The 20846-nt window shown below is 40.3% G+C and overlaps 1 protein-coding gene across 4 annotated transcripts in view; it reads left to right on the forward strand.

Annotated features, from left to right (window-relative positions):
* Window positions 1-20846, forward strand: part of dachs (unconventional myosin-IXb-like dachs) — a 349926-nt gene that overhangs the window by 285672 nt on the left and 43408 nt on the right. For all 4 annotated transcript variants that reach the window (XM_083136514.1, XM_083136515.1, XM_083136517.1 and 1 more), the window contains 2 exons: window positions 14712-14906; window positions 16114-16268. In XM_083136514.1, coding sequence (XP_082992640.1) covers window positions 14712-14906; window positions 16114-16268 — 350 coding nt within the window. The remainder of the gene's footprint in view (window positions 1-14711; window positions 14907-16113; window positions 16269-20846) is intronic.

Genomic DNA, 20846 nt, shown 5'->3' on the forward strand with positions numbered 1-20846 from the left:
CGCTATGTTTTTTTCAGTGTATCCGGGAGGAATACTAAATTCAGCACAAATGAACTCCGCGGTGCAACACCCTTTGAGGGCCAGTGCGACTTTACATAGGTTGACGCGTTGTCACTCGTTAGCGCATCGAGTCCCATCGGCGGTGTTTCCTGGCTCTTTAGACTACTCATTTCCAAGTAGCTCCTCAGTTGTCCTCACAATACAGGATCAATCGAATTTGATTGATTGATTTACTTTATTTCACTTCGCGTTTTGTGTCTCTTGGCTAATTTGCGAAGACGGGGATGAGTGGGGACCCTTGGCGTCGCAGCGCAATGTGCTAACCACTCGGCCACAGGGTCCGGCTGGGTCAATCGAAATTTTGGGTGCTCCCACCGAGGATCGAACCCGGAACCGCTTGCACTAAAGGTGAGAACGCTACCATTTGGTGTCACGGTATTCTCACTTAATACAAATAAAGAAATGCAAGGAATGTCTTAAGTTGTGACGTTTCAGCTTTACTTCCGAAGCGACGACCAGCTAAACAAAGAATACTTGTACAAAATCATAGCATTTATAGCATAAATACAGTAAAATTTAGTAATAAAATCTTCATTATTTCCAACATCTACTAAACAGACAATCCAAAAATTGCAACAAGTAGGAAATTCCTATAGTCACTTGCTGCAGTAGATTTCTACATGAAAATAGTTCAAAACACGACCATTTTCCCTACAGTATTTAATTTAAAATTTCTACTGAAACTACCAGTAATACTCAGCATATCAAATTGAAGTATAGTTTGTCCATGAGAAATTTAAAATTTATTGCGTGTCATTTGTTTTCTTTGTTCAACACCTACGAGGGCTATTTTCTTTTTCAACCTCCGTTGGCGCCTCTAGGTGGCCCGTGAAACACTAGGAAGTGGGGCGTCACGCAGCGTGATTGGCGTCCCCCCTGCCACTACCACCACCTTACCAAGGCCAACGCTTCAGTTGAAGCTGAGCGATGGGTCCGTAGAGATGTCTACTACAATCGACTTCCGCCAAGTGCTAGGCGCGTAGTGTGATACGATTTCTACAGGCAGAGGGGCACAATCAATGCGGCTGCATACTTTGAGACATTGCGCAGACTACGCAGAGCAATCCAGAACAAACGGAGAGGCATTATCTTCTTCATGATAATGCCCGACCGCATGTTGCAGCGTCAACCTTCAACGATTCCACTGGGAAGTGTTTGATCACCCTCCCTAAAGCCCAGACCTTTTCCCTTCGATGAAGAAGTGTTTGGGAGGACTACGCTTCCACACCAATGAGGAGCTGGCTCAACAGACAGGCGGCACCTTTTTTGCAGAGGGTATTGGAAAGCTGGTGCATCGGTACGAGAAATGTTTGAATCTTCTTGGTGTTTACGTTGAAAAGTAGATTATACGTGTACGTAACTTTTGCCAATAAACACATTTTGCTATTCACTATGATTTTGATATCATGTCCTATCTGAGGTTGAAAAAAAATAGCCCTAGTACTTTTAGTGCACTACTACAAAAATGTTGCTTTTTTCAGAAACACAGTAAATTTCCCTAAAATTTCCACTAATTTTCCACAAAAATTAAATTCCCTGACTTTTCCAGACTGGTAGACGCTTTGTACATATTTCATAATATATACGATTCTCTCTTTATGTGACAAAGGTCTGGCCTTCCAGATGGCGCAGTGGCAGCGTCGCCGCCTTGTAATCAAGGGGTCCCGGGTTCGATACCCGGTGGAGGCACAAGTGGTTCGGATTCAACTTTAAACTGTAGGTCCAGTCCCGATTAGCCTTACTGTGCATAAAGTGGACCTAGAACACAAACTCAATCAATAAGTGACAAAAAGGGGTCACACCATGTCAGGGAGAATAGAAGGCTCCAGATGACGACACCTACAGAGAATGCAACTGTGTAAACCTTACAGTCCCCTCCCCCATTTCTTTCTCAGCCCAGACCTTCAATTCCCGAGCGCCATTTCCGTCGGCCTTCCTTGAACCTCTGTTTGGCATGGAGGCGGCGAGATATCCACGACCGAGCGCTCTTTGATTAATGATGTCTTGGATGGGGCATTACGTTACCTCCGCTGCCCTTCCATTGGCTGTCGGTTGTCGGCGTAATTATACTCCGGCCATTGGGAAACGGAACGACTCCAATGGGTGAGAGAGAAGGAGGTAGTGCTTTTTCTAGAAGATGTGCTTTGTGTACCAAAACAAGGCCAGTTTCCTCATTTTTCCTGGAAGGACAAGCTCCCTGCTTCCTTTGACGTGGAAATCGGTGAAACTGTGGAAGTTACTGGTGGAGACAAAATAGAGAACCATATTGCATGTGGCTTTTCTCCCACCTTTGGCTAATGGAAATGATGGTTAGCTGAAATTGATGAAGACCGACCCCCGTGGCGGAGTGGTTAGCAGAGCGCGCTACGACGCCAGGGGTCCCGGGTTCGAATCCCCACTCGTTGTCCTGATGTTCGTGATTAGCCAAAAGTGACAGAAAAGCGACATAAAATAACGTAATTCAATCAATCAATCAAATTGATGAACGGGCAGGCACGAAATACCAATGCCTAGAACGAGATTCGAAACTGGAAACTTCGACCGGTGGACTCTGTTTCGAGCTCTGGCCTAGGCGTGAGTGTTTGTCCCCTTCATTCTCATTGAGATCCGTTAGTTAAGGGAGCGGAAGTGATTGGGCAAATATACCATTAATTACCATTCATTTTATTAGAGAGGCTACGCATCAAGAGAGATCTGCTCCATGATTTAGCCTCTAGGAACAACAATGCCGGAGGCAGCCATATTTGATTTTGGCCGCCATCTTGATTTTACATCATCTGTGACAGTGAGGCTGTACTTTTTAAAAATTACATTGGTAACCTAATTGTTACATTTAAAAAGAGAATTAATCTATGTTTGAGCAGTAGTGAGAATAAAGTAAATTTACAAGTTCATATGGCGGCCATATTTGATTTTAGCCGCCACCTTGTTTTTACACTAGCTGTGACATTGAAGACATACTTTTTTTTATTATATTGGCGATCTAATGGTTTGATTTAAATAGAAAACTGATCTATGGTTTAGCAGATGTGACAAAGAATGTAAGTTTGCGTGTTGAAGCAGCGGCCATTTTTTATTTTGGCCGCCATATTGAATTTACACCAGCCGTGACATTGGAATGACCTAAATACTTCATTTCGAAAGAGATAATCTCTGGTAACCCATTTCTTTTCTGTACTACGTACAAAGATTAAACTTGGTCAGTCCTTTTCTGGCCTACGTAAGGTGATTAGGTATGCAATCACGGACGCTGCTGGCTTGTAACAATGGCATCGTTACAACCCAGAAGTGTTCGTGGCTGTACATCTCAGCTAGTTCGAAGCTCTCGGAGCGTGCAGCTGCGAATGTTCACCATTTCACTCCATCTTTTTAACCCCCCTCCCCACTTTGTGTCCTCCTACGCAACCCCTTTCCTGCCCCAACAGGGCCACAAATCTTACAGAAACATTATGTTACTGGGACGTTCATGTTTGAAGTTACTTTTAACGAAATCGTTTTACACGTCGATATTTTCCGGTGGCACACATACCACGCTGACAAGCGACTACGCCCAGCAGTGTTCTCCAGGAACATTTACGACATGGCGTCACGTTCCATACTGGCAGTTCGCTCTGTACACAAAGAGATAAGCATAAGTGCATCGCCATTAATATTCATCACTATAATTACGAGGGAACAGATTCTCATATGTAAATATATCTTCACATGATGCTAAAAAGAGCTTTTAGTTCATTCTTACTTTCAATGTGTTTGTCTTGTGCATGTCCCTTTACAGCCTTGCACTTTTAAGTTTGAAGGGACTTTTTACACCCCTTGTTTGAAATTTTTAAGTAAGAATTTTAGATAAGGGGACTTTTTCTCATATACAGTAAAACTTCTCCTAACGGACACCTCTAAATTACCCGGCAGAAATAAATGGGGTTTAATGGCAATATTACTTCTCAATAACGGACATTCTTAATAACGGACACGGACACTGAAAACTACCTCCAAAACGCAAATAGAACTTCTTAATAACGGACAGCCTGAAAGAAAACGGTCGCAATTCCTGGAATTCGACACAACAATGACCAGTATTTCGAACTGGCGCGCATTGTTCCATGTTACACCGAACGTATTTCTTTTTAAAAGTGCAGACAGTAGACAAGTATTCTTTGTGGTTATCTTGAGAAGTGTCGATGTCGCAGAAACCCAAACGACTGACTTTGAAGGAAAAAGTTGAAGTCATCAACGTCTACAAGAAAGAGAAACACTTTTTTCTGAATAGCGGACACTTCCTAATAACGGACATTTATTTTTCCCCCAGGCCTGTCCGTTAATGAGAAATTTTGCTGTACTTTGAAGGGTACAAATGGCCTAAAGTGCCGACGCACCCAAAAAATTTAATTCAATCAATCAAATCAATATTTTTTAAAAAAAATATGTTTGCGAATTGTGACAAGTAGCTCCAAAAATGCTATTCTTGTTTCTCATATTTTTACATATATCAGCTTCTAGCTCATAATTTATTTATTTTTTAATATAATTCCCATATTTCACACAGATTCATGCAATTATGTTACCCTTATTGTGTTAAATACCAAAGGTTTTCCGTTCCCGTGTTGCACACACTGTTTATTTTTTTTAAAAATTAAATATGCAATGTAGTTATTGTTCTAACATTGTTGTGACAGTAGAGGATACAAGCACAAGCTCTATCGATTGATTTGGTTTATTTTACTTCGCTTTTCTACCACTTTTGGTTAATCGAAAAGATGAGGATGAGTGATGATATGATGTAATTGATGAAAGGTCGCGAAAGACACCCATGACCAGGCCGGGATTCAAACCCGAGAGCCGAGACCCCTGATGTCGTAGCGCGCTGTCCCGACCTAACCACTCCGCCACAGAAGACGGCTCATTTCTGAAAAGGATAAATCAGTTTTTATGCTGTATGTTGTTTCCTACTTCACTCATGACTGCTTATTTCGAAGATAACTGCTTTTTGAGTGTCCAATACGCCGACCTCCGCGGCAGAGTGGTTAGCACAGTGCGCTACGACGTCAGGGATCCTGGGTTCAATTCCCGGCCTGTGCATGAGTGTTCTTTGTGAGTGTCCCTTCATCATTTTAATATCATCACTCATCCTCATCTTCGCGATTAGCCAAAAAGTGGCAGAAAAGCGAAGTAAAATAAACCAAATCAATCAATCAATCAATGTTCCGTTCAATACTGCTTATTTTGAGAGTTTTTGATGCCTGTCGATCCTCAGCCTGATGAAAGATGATGGGATAAAATTGACGACAGAAGCGCCCATACCTTACCCAGGATTCGAGACCAAGACACCTCTGTCTTCCGTAGCACACTGAACGCCAGGGGGTGCTCGTTCGGCGGCGCAGATCGTATGCGCAGTTGTCCGTGGATGAATGACGTCACCATCGAAACACTCGGCACGGAAAAGGCTGGTTCCTTATGCAAATATTGAGAAATTTGACAACGAATATCTTCTAAAATATAGTAGCAAGGGAAAAGTTACAACTTTTACTGTTAAGATTCATCCTTTCTAATCAATTTATCACAAAATTGATTCAAATGTGTAAAATGGTTTTCAAGAAATCGTGTTACTAAGGAACCCCTGTTTTGTTCTCTCCAGGCTTCCAATGTAAGGAAGTTTTAACTTAAGCGCGTTGGATTTCTTTTTGCTCTATGTTTTGAAATAATATTATTTTGTTCTTGTCAACTGAAATCATGCCTAAATGCTATGGAAAGCTGTGAATACTATTATCAGAAAACTAACGGAAGAAAACTAAAATATCACAGCTTGATTGATTTAAAAAAAATGCGAGATTGCCCATTTTTGTGAAAAAGGCATTGTGCGAGATCTAAAAGCAGAACTTTATAATATTGTATGTAAATGTAAGGGTGTAATAAACGTGACAGGCACGTATCCAAGGGGGGGCTTAGGGGGCACAAGCCCCCCGAAAGTTTTCGGTTTACACTAGATAAAATGAGATTTTTTGTTTCTTGTGGTGTCAAATAAAATAATGTGACGTTAATTTAAGGAGAGAAATAATTATCGAGGCAAGACGGAGAATATTCTATAATCCTGTTATTGGTAACAGCTCGTATCCAAGGTGAGAATCAGGGGGCTCAAGCCCCCCTTCAGAAAATTTTCAGTTTACGCTAGATAAAATTAGGTTTTTGGCTTCTTGAATAATATGGTGATAATTTCAGAGAGATAATTATCTAGGCAAGACGGAGAATGTTCTATAAGCCTGTTATTTTTAATAGTGCGTATCCAAGGTAGGGATCAGGTGGTTCGAGGCCCCCACCCGCTCCCCAAGGAAATTTTTCAGTTTACACGAGATAAAATTAGGTTTTTGACTTCTTGAATAATGTGACGATAATTTAAGGAGAGGAATAATTATCGAGACAAGACGGAGAATGTTCTATAACCCTGTTATTGTTAATAGTGCATATCCAAGGTGGACATCAGGTGTCTCCAGCCCCCTCCCCCAGGAAATTTTTCAGTTTACACGAGATAAAATTAGGTTTTTGTCTTCTTCAATAATGTGACGATAATTTAAGGAGATAAATAATTATCGAGGCAAGACGGAGAATGTTCTACGGACCCTGTTATTGTTAATAGCGCGTATCCAAGGTGGGGATCGTAACTCGTGGACTCCCCCCACCAGGAAATTTTTCATTTTACACTAGATAAAATTAGGTTTTTGTCTTCTTGAATAATGTGACGATAATTTTAGGAGAGAAATACTTATCAAGGCAAGACGGAGAATGTTCTATAACCCTGTTGTTGATAATATTGCACGTAAACTTTTCTTACGCTTTCGGTGTTGTCGTAGCGAACTTGAACACTATGTAGAAGTGACTTGTCAGCATTTGGAAGCTGCACAACAAAGGTAGCGCCGCAGGTAGGGCGATTCGGATTCATTGTAATTTTTTAATCTCTGGAAAGCGCGAGAGGGAACGTTCTTGAAAAAGAGAAGGAGTCGAACTACTGGCAATATTTACGAATCGTGATATCTGCGAAACGTTCTAGAATATAATGAGGATATTAATACGCGGCTTCAATTTCCCGGTTGATCTGTACAACAGAATAGGTGGAGACTTCAGAGGTAAGTGTGACAATTCATACAGTCGATTAGTGATCAGTCATTGTCCATTCGTTGCTTTATAAGATCTAGTGATTCGAAAATGAAATGAACTAAATACCGTAAAGTAACGAAGTCTACTACTAGTTCCAGTTCGGTCCCAAAGCTAAAGACATTGACGACAGCGGAACTTCGAGTAGTGCTACGAGTAGTTCGGGTCGAAAGACGAAGAGACGGAAGGTCTCTCTCTCTAAAGTGAATATTTCGGCAGTATCGGGCTGGGTATTGGAGCGATTTATTAAAAAAGAAATAAGCTGCACAGATCAACTGAAAATCAAAGTTTTGAGTAATGATTTGGTTGTGCCAGGACCAAATTTTGTGTTTGCAGCCCGAGAATTTCATGGCATAAAAAAAATACTTTTGTTTAAGGCTACTGGGTTCGACACACAGTCAACAGACAATTTTGGACACTTGCGAGTGCTTAGGCATGAATATGAACAATTTGGTGGGTTTCGGCTTTTATAAGAGCTGCAAACATGGGAGGACAAGACACATTAGTAGTGTTCAGGCTCGAATGAGAGAGAAATATTCGTGAAATGTCTGATTCCAGTTCCCAGTACACAGTTTGAATCTTGTATTGTCGAGTGGATTGTGCATTCCGTGCATGTGTAACACCTTCGTAAAAACACTTCTGGCACATATTCCCCCATATTCTGGTTCGACAATTTCTCTCTCTCTCTTATCTGCCCCCAGTAAAACGACAAAATAAATAAATGAATGAATGCTCTTTTAGCCAAAATGTGCATTTTTGTGTCGTATGTAACGGAATAATAAAAATGATTGCCCCTGGAAAATATGATTTACCCCTCCATCTTTTCTATTGCGCCGTCACTAGCTACAACATATTTTGATTTCTATTGTTCCCACATATTTATTTTAATTTTAGTATTGTGAATCATATTCCACTGTGTTACCTCACGTAGCCACCCCCCCTCCCACACACACACGTACGACTTCAGTTGTAAGTTTTAGACTAAGCTTGTCAAATATCCACTTATATTTGTATTCTTGAGCCATTTAAAAAAAAAATCATTTCGCCCCTTCTTCTGGACTATTTCATAGCAATGTTTTCCCACTGGAAGCCCCTTTGCAGATCGAGATCCGGGGCTATAGCCTTCCCAAGCCAGCGTCCCCTCCAAATACTCTCTTGGCCTCATGAAAGACAAATATATGTATTTCTACGAAATATTAATTTGACTTGGCAGTTTCTCTTTTCGAACAGGAATAAGTTTTAAATTTTAATAGCTTATAAATTTACACTAGCAATTTTGAGTAAAGGTTTTGCGTAACCCTAGAAGTGCATTTAGAGACTGCAAGGTCGACTCTCGATATTTCAGATATATTAATAATTTTCATCACAACGTGTTGTAATAATTATTTGTTACTTCAATAACCTCCTCGCAAATGTTTCTCGCATATTAAAACATAGATGCCAATTTCTGTTTATTTCCTTGTAATGCTGACCTCCGTGGCGAAGTGGTTAGCACAACGCTTTACGATGCCAAGGGCCTCCAGGTTCGAATCCCCGCCTGGGCATGGGTCTACTTTCCTTTCTTCAATTTCATCATATCATCACGCATCCTCATCTTTGCGATTAGCCATATGTGACAGATAAGCGAAGTAAAATAAACTAAGTCTATTAATCAATTATTTTTTTAAACTCTTTAATTCTTCTTTAGCATGCCACGTTTTTGTTAAAATTATATTACGATTTGTAAAATGACGAAATTCTAAAAGAGAACACGCAACTTTCTTTGTAGCGCATCGGTCAGAAAGTTTCAGGAATATGGATTTTCAAAATACATTTTTTCACATGTACTTTGCCCCCTTCTAAAAGTAGCGCGTTTTCAATTATGTTACTAATCATTAAAAGGATGCCTCAATACCATCTTGGAGGATGACAATTATTATTTTCCCCCTCCTAAAAGTAATAATATACTTTCGCTCTCTGAATCTCCCATATAAATGCTAGGGGCCGTCTGCTTCAGCCGAGCTCACTGCTTCTCCGGTGACGTCACGCGTTCGTGCAAGATCGGCAATCTTCGGATGGCTTTACCTAATCTCTATATTCCTTGACTGAACGCAACTCCAACTGGCGGCTGGGAAAAAGCGAATCAGCCATCAGTTGAATTATCTTCGGCTGAGATCGGGCATTTTCGACTCACAAGGTACCGAACGTTGTTCGCGGGACGAAACAAATGAGCCTTGGGTACACCACATGTTGCCAAACGTACTGTAAGGCGCGAGAGAGTGTTCTCGGGCAACGATATTGCCAGCACCAGGAATCAGCGGGGGTTGATGGTACAACTGAACACGTGGTCCTACATGAGGGAGTTTCACACGCAAACAAGCAAATAGACAACTGGCAAGAACAGAAGTACGCTTGGCAACGTTGCTTCGGGAGAGCGATGTGACCCCTTCAGCTTTTACTTCGCAACTGAGTTTGTTGGCGCCCATCGAGCCATGCCCCCAAAGACGATTGGGTGACAGAAAGGGCCAGAAATAGTCGTCAAGCTCAGACGCCAGTTGGAGATACGTTCATTGATTTGGCGTTTTAAGTCCACTTTACGCACAGTAAGGCTAATTCGGACTGGACCTACAGTTTAAAGTGGGATCCGAACCACTACGTGTTTCCACCAGGTATCGATCCCGGGACCCCTTGATTACAAGGCGATGACGCCACCACTGCGCCATCGGGCAGACCTAGGAGTTGCGTTCAGTATAGCGCCACGATTTTAGGTTATTCTGTTAGTAAAAAGCCAGCCAGGCACGTCCTCTTCCTCTGCAGCTTTCGAAGGCAGCGATGGATCATGGCACAAAACCGCGATCGCCAACCAAGAAGAAAACAGGTTTTGCAATTTAGCCGGTGTCGATCACAGGGGTAATTATTTTTTGCTGTCAGGACCAAGAGGAAACGAGATATTGGAGTTATGAATGGTGTGCTATCTTTAACGCCGGTTTTCTCCTTCTCTAATTTCTCATGATGTATTATCCTCCTCCCCTCCCCTCCTCTCCGCAGTCAAGGCTGACCGAGTCGTGTCGTGATTTCTTTAACCGAATGGCGGCTCGGTGTTGTCCGTCGATAGGAACGTTTAGGAGCGAACGGATTCGAAACTTTGAACAGTCGGATACGGTATATGGAATATCGTATCCAGCATTCGGAAAGAAGATACGGATTCGGGTTTCACAGATCGGATCCAGGAATCGAAATTCTGGTGTACGTAGAACGCAGGATTTGTGATTCGGATGTCAAATCCAGGATTTGGCATTCTGATATAGAATCCAGTATTTGGATTTTTGAATCTAGGAGTCAAAATTCAGATATAGGACCGAGGATTTGAAAATCGGATATTGGAACCAGGATCTGACTGACATTTGGATATCCGATCTAAATTTCGGGATTTGAGATTTGGATATCCGACATAAGTTTTGAGAATCGATGTCCAGATATCCGATCTAAATTTCGGTATTCGAGATGCGGATATCCAATCTAAATTTAGGGAATCGAGATATGGATACTTAAACACAGACATAAAACGCAAACATCAAAACAGACATAAACAAAACTTGAACATTTCTTAGCAGTAGCAAGAAATATATCATACAAGACTTTCATAAGTATAATGCATATTTATTGTAGTTTCCCTACATTTGAGACCTGCCTGGAACGCACATTCACACTATATGCACAAAATATTTTATCAAAACAGGCAGAAAGTAATTTGATATTCAAATGTTAGATTTCAAATGTGGAATTATGCTTCAAAAATATTACATACAGTGAGTCACATAATTATTCGGACACACAGTAAATTTCTAACGTTTAAGAGCGGGAAGGGAGTGAAATCTGTGTACAGCGTTGAAGTTTATTTTCGTTTTAAAAATGTCATGTTTAGCACTAAATTGGACGATAAAAAGTTAAAAAAAGAACATCAGCAACAATATAACGAAGGATGAATCACTACCGTTGCAAAAATAATGTCACAAAATTATTCGGACACATAGTAAATGTTAACGTAAGTTTGCGATACAGTGACAATTTCGATTTACGGATTGATTGATGTATGTACAGACTCTGTTCATATATATTTACTCTGGTTTCCTGTAGGTTTCTATAGCAATTACGATCGCGTTTTGTTTAACAAAGTTGTGATATAAGAACATTTTCTATGTAGAAATGTGGCGAAGAGAAGAGGAAAGTTCATTTGAATAACGTCAGTTCGTGATATGGCACCACGCTAAGGGTAAAACTTACCGTGCAATTGCCTCAGTGTTGAAAATGAAAAAAAGTACAGTTGCAGATATTATTAAGCGATTTAAAGATGAAGACAGGATCGAGTCCCACGGTCATACAGGGAGACCAAGAATTTTTTCCCCCAGAGAAGAGACACTAATCGTGAGGAAAATTAAAAAAAAACAAAACAAAGATGAATGCTCCAATGGCGTGTGCTGAGGTAGTTGAGGAGTGTGGAAAGCATAGTCATCCTGAAACTATACGAAGAGTGCTCAGAAGGGCAAACTATCATGGCCGTGTAGCCAGGAGAAAGCCATTTGTAAGTAAGCCAAACAGGACAAAAGACTGGTGTTCGCAAGGGAACACTTAGGAAAGGATCAGACATGGTGGAATCGGGTAATTTTCACTGACGAGAGTAAATTCAATATTTGTGAGTCAGATGGGAGGGTAACAGTGTGGCGTAAACCGAATGAGGAGCTCCGAGGGGAAAATTTGCAAGCAACAGTAAAGCACGGGGGTGGCCACGTAATGGTTTGGGGCTGCATGTCGGCCCAAGGCGTTGGTAAATTGGCTTTCATCGAACAGACAATGGGCAGGTATCGTTACCTTGACATTCTGAAGTCAAGTCTAAAGACTAGTGCTGAAATGATGGGCATTCTTTGTAACTTTATGTTTTATCAAGATAATGACCCGAAGCACACTTCCCGCGTAGTAAAAGAATGGTTAACTGCCCAAAAGTGCTCCATCCTCCACCGCAGTCTCCAGACTTGAATGTCATTGAGCACCTCTGGTGTAAGTTGGAAAAAGAAGTGAGGAAAACACCTATAACCTCGAAGGCAGACCTCAAGAAGAGACTTCAACACGAATGGACCAACATATCGCCAGTGTACACCAGAAAATTGGTAGAAAGTATGCCAAATCGTTTATCCGAGGTGTTAAAAATGAAAGGGATGCCTACCAGATACTGACATTTCTGTTCGTTGCTTTTCAAGCGTATTTTCCTGTTTCTCCTTCCATGTGTCCGAATAATTTTGTTTAACCCACAAAAAATGTTTGTTTTGTTTAATGAAAATATTTTACTAATATATTATATTAAACATAATTGAAGATAATTAACAGTGTGCTCATATTGTGTTTTGTTTGTTAAATAAATATTAAACATTTATGATCGTATTATATCACGAATACGTCAGTAAATATTCAGAAATCTTATCTGTCCGAATAATTATGTGACTCACCGTATGTTATCCACCTTGTATACTCCTATATTCAATGGTGCAGGAGCAAAGGTGCTGGATTTACAGGGGGTACAATTTACCTATTCATGTTTTTGGGGCATGGTATAGTAAATAGAACAATTGAAATATCATACCCTCTTAATTAATTTAACAAGTCCTAGAATTTCATTTAAGCAATGCAAGTCATTTATACTACTTAGGTATATGTGATTGTGTATATACATATTATAAGTCAATATTATATCATTGCTTGTCAATAGCAACCAGCCTCGTATATACTATGATGATTACAAATGCAAAACCATAAAATATCAAAATAAACAAACAGAAAGAACAGACCAGAAATATGTACCAATCAATAGAGAACAATTATTTACCTACTTGAAACTATTTTGTGGTTCTGGATGATGTTGCGACAGCTTGTTATAATTAGGCATCTCTCTCTCTACTCTTTCTTGTAATCAGCAAACGTTCGTAAAGCGCCTATTTCATTACTGGAGAAAACGAGAAAATAGAACTATGTTAAATGGAGCTAATTGATATTAGTATTCAAAATAGCTAGAAAAAGTGTCTAAAATGGCCACAATTTCTTGTTACAGGTTTTGATATGTTTCTGAGAAGAAATAACTTTTCATAAGTTCTGTCCTGTAATGATGCAAAGTTAATCGTAGAAGATACTGAAAATCAGAGAGTTTTATTCATACATGACCATGTATTCATATATTTATACATATTTATTTCGTTACATGAACGTTTTATTTTATCGTATCAGTTATGAAAGAAAAATTTCGTTACGTAGCGCCAGAAAAAAACCTTGCTTGATAAAAATAATAAAACAGTTGTTGATACAACTCCCTGAATACGCAGTTATATTTTAAAAAATGTGTTTATTGCAATTCTGTGTAAATATTAATATATGCTTACCACTAAGTAAACTACTTAAAATTTCTAGTAATGATAGAGCAAGAGCTTAATTTGCACTCCTCCATCAAAGTAGACTGGAAATTTCCACAGTGTTGGCAGATTGTGGAAGAAAGTTCTTCTGAGAACTTCGATTTTGTTAGTAAATGTAGCTAATGAATTGTCATATCGATAAGTTATATTGTATTCGTTACACTTATGTAGTAAAGAATATGGTGGGAAAGAGTAAAACTCTGTAAACAAACAAATCCACCAAAGATTAACATAAAGTACATTAATGATTGCATATGAATCTTAATTTGTAACACCTGAAGGGAGCCTCACAATAGTAGCGACATCTGTTAACATCGGTTTTCATTCAGCTTCTTGTCAAGGATGCGTTAGTTGCGTTTGAACAAGCTAATGAGAAAGACACCAGCGCCGCCAAACGGATGGAAGACAAAAGATCAGTCCTCTGCCTATGATATGCTCTGGTTAGGTCTCACGATTAATCGGCCATGTAGTATAAATGATAATTTCCATCAATTTACATTTTGGAGTTTTTTTTAATATTGACTTTATATTATGTGTGATAGGTAATACTTTTAATAGGTGGATATTCTGTGTTCGTTGCAACCCTACATTTTGATATTATACTATGTGGCGGCATTTTTGCCCTTGCACTTTCATATAATGAACTTTCATAGCACTTGTTAAAACCTGCACAATGCAACGACAAGTTATTCGATATTATTATTATTATTATGTTTTACGTAAAACTAGAATGAGTGCGAATCGACTCATGATTCCTTACTGTAATAAATAAGAATATTTTATATTGCATACTGTAATGTGTCTTCTTGTTTTGGATCATGCACAAAAAGGACAAACTAATCCAGTATGCTATGTACGTATATGACATTTACATCCGCATATTAGCAAAACATCGATTCACTTAGAATATGAGATAAAATATCTACAGGTGTTACACATTACATTGCTCATTTGTCAGTTAATTTGCATTTCATCCGCCAGAGGGTTCTCTGTAATTCAGAAAAGAGTATTAGCTTGTAATATTTAGTTTCGATTTGACTATTCCTGAACACACATTTGCTCTTGTTCTTTCAGATGCATCTTCTTCGAATGAGGCAGTCCATCTACAGCAGAGGCTTCGGAGTCTGAGTACGGAGCTGGTGACCTTGAGGAACAGATTGCACGTGACGCAGCCTGCGGTGACCCCGGCAACTAACCAGGCGCCGGTGGCACCTGCCAATCAGACTGCGTCAGTTCACCCTCAGATACTACACAACTCCACCCCAATTGGTAAGTGATTTAAGTGATTATGAAATACAGTTTTCGTAGAAAACGAAGGAGCTAATGTTCCAAAAACGAGGGGTGTTCAAAATATTCTGGAGAGATAAAAAAAAAAAACAGAAATCATAAATCTTCACCGGAATTTTAAGTTAAAATGTAATTTTCTTTGCAACTGGACATTCTAAAACTACGCAGATTTTTCGCATCGCTGAGAGTAATTCGTGAAAACAACTTATTATTAAGAAACACGCAGCGCAGCCATACACCGCAAAATGATATCTAGTTGAAACTAGTTAAAGGAAGATTAACTTAATGAAAGCATCAGTTTTATATGTCTAAATAGTTCAAGGTGACAAAATTTATCATTTATGATTATTGGTAAAGTTTCCCGTGCATATAGCACCGTGCCATGAAGGCACATTTAGGGGCTATGGGGTTAGGGCCCCACTCATTCTCGATCTTTTAGGATTATTAGCAATAAAAATTGTTTCCAGCCTTGCTTACATGTCCTTAAAATAGCATTTTACATTGTTCTCACATATTCACTGTTGCAATATAGTAATAATTTCTGCAAATGTACTGTTTTCTCAGTACGGGGGACAGAGTTTGTCTTGCACTAAAGAGGGAATACAAATTACAAAGAATATGATAAATATAAATAACAAACTTCATTGTTCCCCGATTTTCATCTATTCAGTATTTACTAACATTTTGAGTCTGTTGAAATATTAGTAATAAATACACTACTACTGCTAATAAAAATAATATTTGATAAGTTTTGTGATCGTGATGTCTATTTTCTTAGATAAAGGGAAATGTGCACGAAAAAGGGGGAAACGTTGTACATTTAAAAGGGAAACTGTACTGTCTGGTTGTGGCAAGACGTGTGAACAACAGTAAATGATACAGCTTTTTCTCTTGATGCACAAATTATACAATCTTCAACCTATATATTACGAATTTATGGGTGGTTATGTTATGAAATTGTTACATTTAGGATCTGAGATTCTAAATTTTAGATTTTTTTTATTATTCGCAATATGAATGTCTATAATATGCTTTTTATATTGCCTGCTTATTTAGGCAGCTCTTAGAGTCCAGACATCCGAACTATAGTTATTAATAGGTAACATAGAGCTTAGTAAAAGTGGAACCTCCTTTATTTGACTCAAGTTGTGAGATATGTACTTCTTTTTAATTGTGATTGTAATTGCAGAAACGAACAGCAAGTCTCGCCTGCCAGAGAAGCAGGAGGCGATGCGACCAGTTGGCAGCGCGGAGTTAGAAGACCTCATTCACCTCAGCGGACCTCTCACGGAAGACGCTGTCCTCAAATGTCTACAGGCGAGGTTTTGCGCCTCTCAGTTCTATGTAAGTAGCTTTCCTCTTTCAGTTTTTGCGTCTTAGGTCATCACCGCATTGTGCAAGTGAAGCGCTGAACTCGGTGCAGAGGGGGGAAGCGCAGATGGTAACGCCATCACTGCTTTTCCGCAATGAAGACAGGCCAATGCCTTCTTATATACAGGGCCTGTGCAGAGACTGTATACGTCATCAGTGGTATTTCACGATTCAGAACACGATATCGGCATTACAGGGACAGAATTCTCGGGGGAGGAGGGGCAAACACACCGTTTCCCTAACAGTATGACTGCGTACAACCGGCGGTTAATGTGATAGCAGCCAATTTGTCTATTACTATTTTCATTTCTTTTCCTTGTAGGTTCACGTTCACTTATTTTACTTTGTCGCTGACGAATTTCGGAGTAGTACACAAAGAACATAAGTCCATGTGTAACGGTCTAAACGTTAACAAGTCATTATGGGTAACTTTGTATTGCAATTCGTTCTGTTCTCTGGAGGATTATTAACTTTACTCTGTCCCGGAAATTTCTGGAGCAAGGGAACGAAAACAAGTCATCTGCGCAAGTAGTGACTCGAGAGGGTTCGACCAATATACGTGCATGGCGGGGGTAACGCGACTGCAGCTACCAGCCGTTTGCAGCAGCGCGCACTCCTTTACTCCGACCACTCGATTTTGCCGTTATGCTGCGTTGCTCCACAGATCCCTGAGACAGACTGTAGACGACCATGTTCTTTATGGAAAGAACTTAAATTCCAGTTTTTCTTTGGTACTTTCCTATTTCTTAAGACGATATTTACTCACGCTAGATTTCAATACACAAAATGCAACTTCGGATAGGATAACGGGGTCTGGACCTCTTTAAAGTTAAATCCAAAGTACTGTGCAAATTGCACTACCTCCATCGGCAATCAAACCTCCCAGCTTCTGAAAGTGGAGAGATCATCTGTTCAGAGGAGGGTGGAGGGAACAGGATATCAGGGCACTGAAACTAAACCAATTACATTACGATTTACTCTTGTGACGTGAGAAAACTGGTTTCGCAGAGTATAATGATTCGGATGACGTTCTTGTGACAACGTGGCTGACACGTTCAGAAAAATGAAAGAACGAGAGAAAAAAATATATCCGTCGTTTGCTATTCGGAGCGTAAATGTGCGAAAACTCATGTTCAACTTATGTATTTTTTTCTGTTCGTTGATTCCTATCCTCCGTTACACGTCAAACGACAACGTCGCCATCTGGTTGCTCGATTTGCAAGCAAAAACAGATAGACAGGATCCGGATCCTAAAGTTTTTCAGATCGTTTTGCCATTCCACATGCGCTTGTTTGGAAAGTAAGAATGTGTTTATAACATATTGTTACCTGCTAATATACATATATATGTAATACACACACATACACCCCCCCCCCACACACACACACACACACACACACACATATATATATATATATATATATATATATATATATATATATATATATATATATATATATATATACGAGGCGCATCCAGAAAGTAAGTTTCCCTATTTTTTCCCCGTGAAAGTAAACATAATGAGCCGTGTAAATTGCGCATGCGCAGCAGAGCTAAGACGTATCAATCATATGCCAGGCGGACAGATCCCGCCCGGCGCCAGTAGCGAGGCAGCAGTGGTCCGAAGTGGAAGCTCGTATTCCTTCTCCCGCCGCATGCGAGGTTCGGTCGGTGATAAAGATCCTGAATGCACAAAGCATTGCGCCAATTGACATTCATCGTCAGCTCTGTGAGGTCTATGGGCCGAACATTATGAGTAAGCAGATGGTGCGTCGCTGGTGTCGGCAGTTTTCGGAAGGTCGTCAAAGTGTCCATGATGAAGAGCGTAGTGGGCGTCCGTCCCTCATCACTGATGATCTGGTTGAGCTGGTGCGGCAGCGCATCGTAGAGAACCGTCGCTTCACGATTACGGAGTTGAGTAGCCTTTTTCTGCAGATATCGCGATCCGTGTTGCATGAGATTGTCACGCAGCGCCTTCTGTTCAAAAAATTGTGTGCCAGGTGGTTGCCGAAAAACCTGACACCCGAACACAAAATGAAACGTTCAGGAGCAGCACTGACATTCCTGCAACGGTAACATGATGACGGCGATGATTTCCTCGACAGGATCGTCACGGGCGATGAGACGTGGATTTCGCACTTTACCCCGGAAACCAAGCAGCAGTCAATGCATTGGCGTCATAGTGGATCTCCGGTCAAGAAGAAATTCAAACAGACGCTGTCGGTACAGAAAGTGATGTGCACCGTGTTTTGGGACAGGAAGGGCATTTTGCTCATTGACTTCCTCCCCAGAGGTGAAACGGTGAACGCTGACCATTACTGTGAAACACTAAGTAAATTGCGACGTGCCATTCAAAACAAAAGGCGTGGCATGCTTACTGCAGGTGTTGTGCTCCTCCATGACAATGCTCGTCCACATACGGCTCGGCGCACAGCAGCTGTTTTGACGGAATTTGGCTAGGAGTTGTTTGATCATCCACCTTACAGTCCTGATCTGGCTCCCAACGATTTTCACGTTATCTTGCACCTCAAGAAATTCCTGTCCTCCGGTGAGCGTTTTGGCAACGACGAAGAGCTGAAGACGTCTGTCACACGCTGGTTCCATTCACAGGCGGCAGAGTTCTAGGACAGTGGGATCCAAAAGTTGATACCACGATACGACAAGTGTCTCAATTCTGGTTGTTGCTATGAAAAATAGCTGAACCTTTGCTGTACCTGTTGCCAATAAATGGTTTCCTGAAACTGTGTTGGTTTTTTTTTTAAAAAATAAGGAAACTTACTTTCTGGATGCGCCTCGTATATATATATATATATATATATATATATATATATATATATATAGTGTGTGTGTGCGCGTGCGCGATTTGTAATTAATTAATACACTTACAAGGGAAGTCTAAGTCTCCCCCTCCGATTTCCATGAAACTTGGCAAGTGTATAGAGCCCCCCCTCAAATGTCAAGATGAGGGGAAATTGAAGTGGGGATCTCACCCCGAATCCACGTAAATATGGCATAGGAAGCAACAGGGGGCATAGGGCCTCTCTATACACCTGTCAAATTTCATGGAAATCGGAGGGGGACATAGGGGTCAGATGATCCCCACGTCAATTTGTCCTCGTCTTGACATTTGAGGCGGGTTTTGCCCCCTAAAACAGTTTTTTAGCCGAAACAAAAAAAACACGTATTTCTTCCCTTGGACCCCTCTATACACCTGCGAAGTTTCATGAAAATCGGAGGGGGACGCAGGGGTCAGATCCTTACTTCAATTTGTCCTCATCTTGACATTCGAGGGGATTTTGCCCCCTAACACAGTTTTTAGCTGAATCAAAAAAAAACACGTATTTCTTCCTTTGGGCCCCTCTATACACCTGCCACGTTTCATGGAAATCGGAGGGGAACACAGGGGTCAGATCCCCACTTCAATTTGTCCTCATCTTGTCATTTGAGGGTGGTTGCCCCCTGAAACAGTTTTTAGCCGAAAAAAAACACGTATTTCTTCATTTGGGCCCGTTTATACACACACCTGCCAAGTTTCATGGAAATCGGAGGGGGACACAGGGGTTTGACTCCCACTTTAATTTGTCCTCATCTTGACATTTGAGTGCGTTTTGCACCGTAAAATCGTTTTTTAGCTGAAACAAAAAAACACGTATTTCTTCCATTGGGCCCCACTATACACCTGCCAAGTTCATGGTAATCGTAGGAGGACACTTAGATAACCTCCCTTGTTAGTCTTACACTTTGTAATTATATAACACTGCATATATTGTAATGTTTTATTTTAATTTGCAAAACTGTAACTGTAGAACAATTGTATAATTTTTGTATAACATTTCTATCTTGTTATATGTGTTAAAGGTTTCATCCTAGAATGGAATGTCTCACATTTATGTGTGTTTTCATTTCCAATACATTCGAATGAATACATATTCGTTTCAATGGCATTTACAAAATCACCTCTGACATTTTATGTTAAACAAGTAAGATTATTTTTGTGCACGAGTGTGTTAGCCGATGCGTAGCAAAGTATTTTAGGAACAACACTTGAAAAAAAATTCTTGTAGGACTAACTAATGAAAAATTTCTTTGTAATCGATTATCATAAAGCTTTTAAGGTGTGGTAATATTAGAATGGGATTGAGATACGCGGATCCGGATTTTCGGATCCGGATCCAGATCCAAAACTTTCGGACCCGGATCCGGAATTTTCGGATCCGGATCCAGATCCGTAACTTTTGGATCCGGATTTTTCGGATCCGGATCCGTTTGGCCATCCCTAGTTAGGAGCAGGGGGATGGATGTGAAGGGACATTTTGGAAGTATTATATGTTCCAAATAAGTTTGTCCCATCACCCATTACTTCATCCCCACATCGTCGCGATTAAGTCACACAACTAGAAAATAACTTAAAGCAACCAAAATATGAAACAGAATTTTGAACTCTTGCACATTTTTACGTTAGATGCATGACAGCCGACTTATGACGCAAATATTCAAGATTCTGAGCCTCCCTGATGGCGCAATGCTTGCGTCGCCGCCTTGTAATCAAGG

This window comes from Lepisma saccharinum, chromosome 15 (genome assembly GCF_977018435.1).
Source record: "Lepisma saccharinum chromosome 15, izLepSacc3.1, whole genome shotgun sequence".
Taxonomy (NCBI): Eukaryota; Metazoa; Arthropoda; class Insecta; order Zygentoma; family Lepismatidae; genus Lepisma; species Lepisma saccharinum.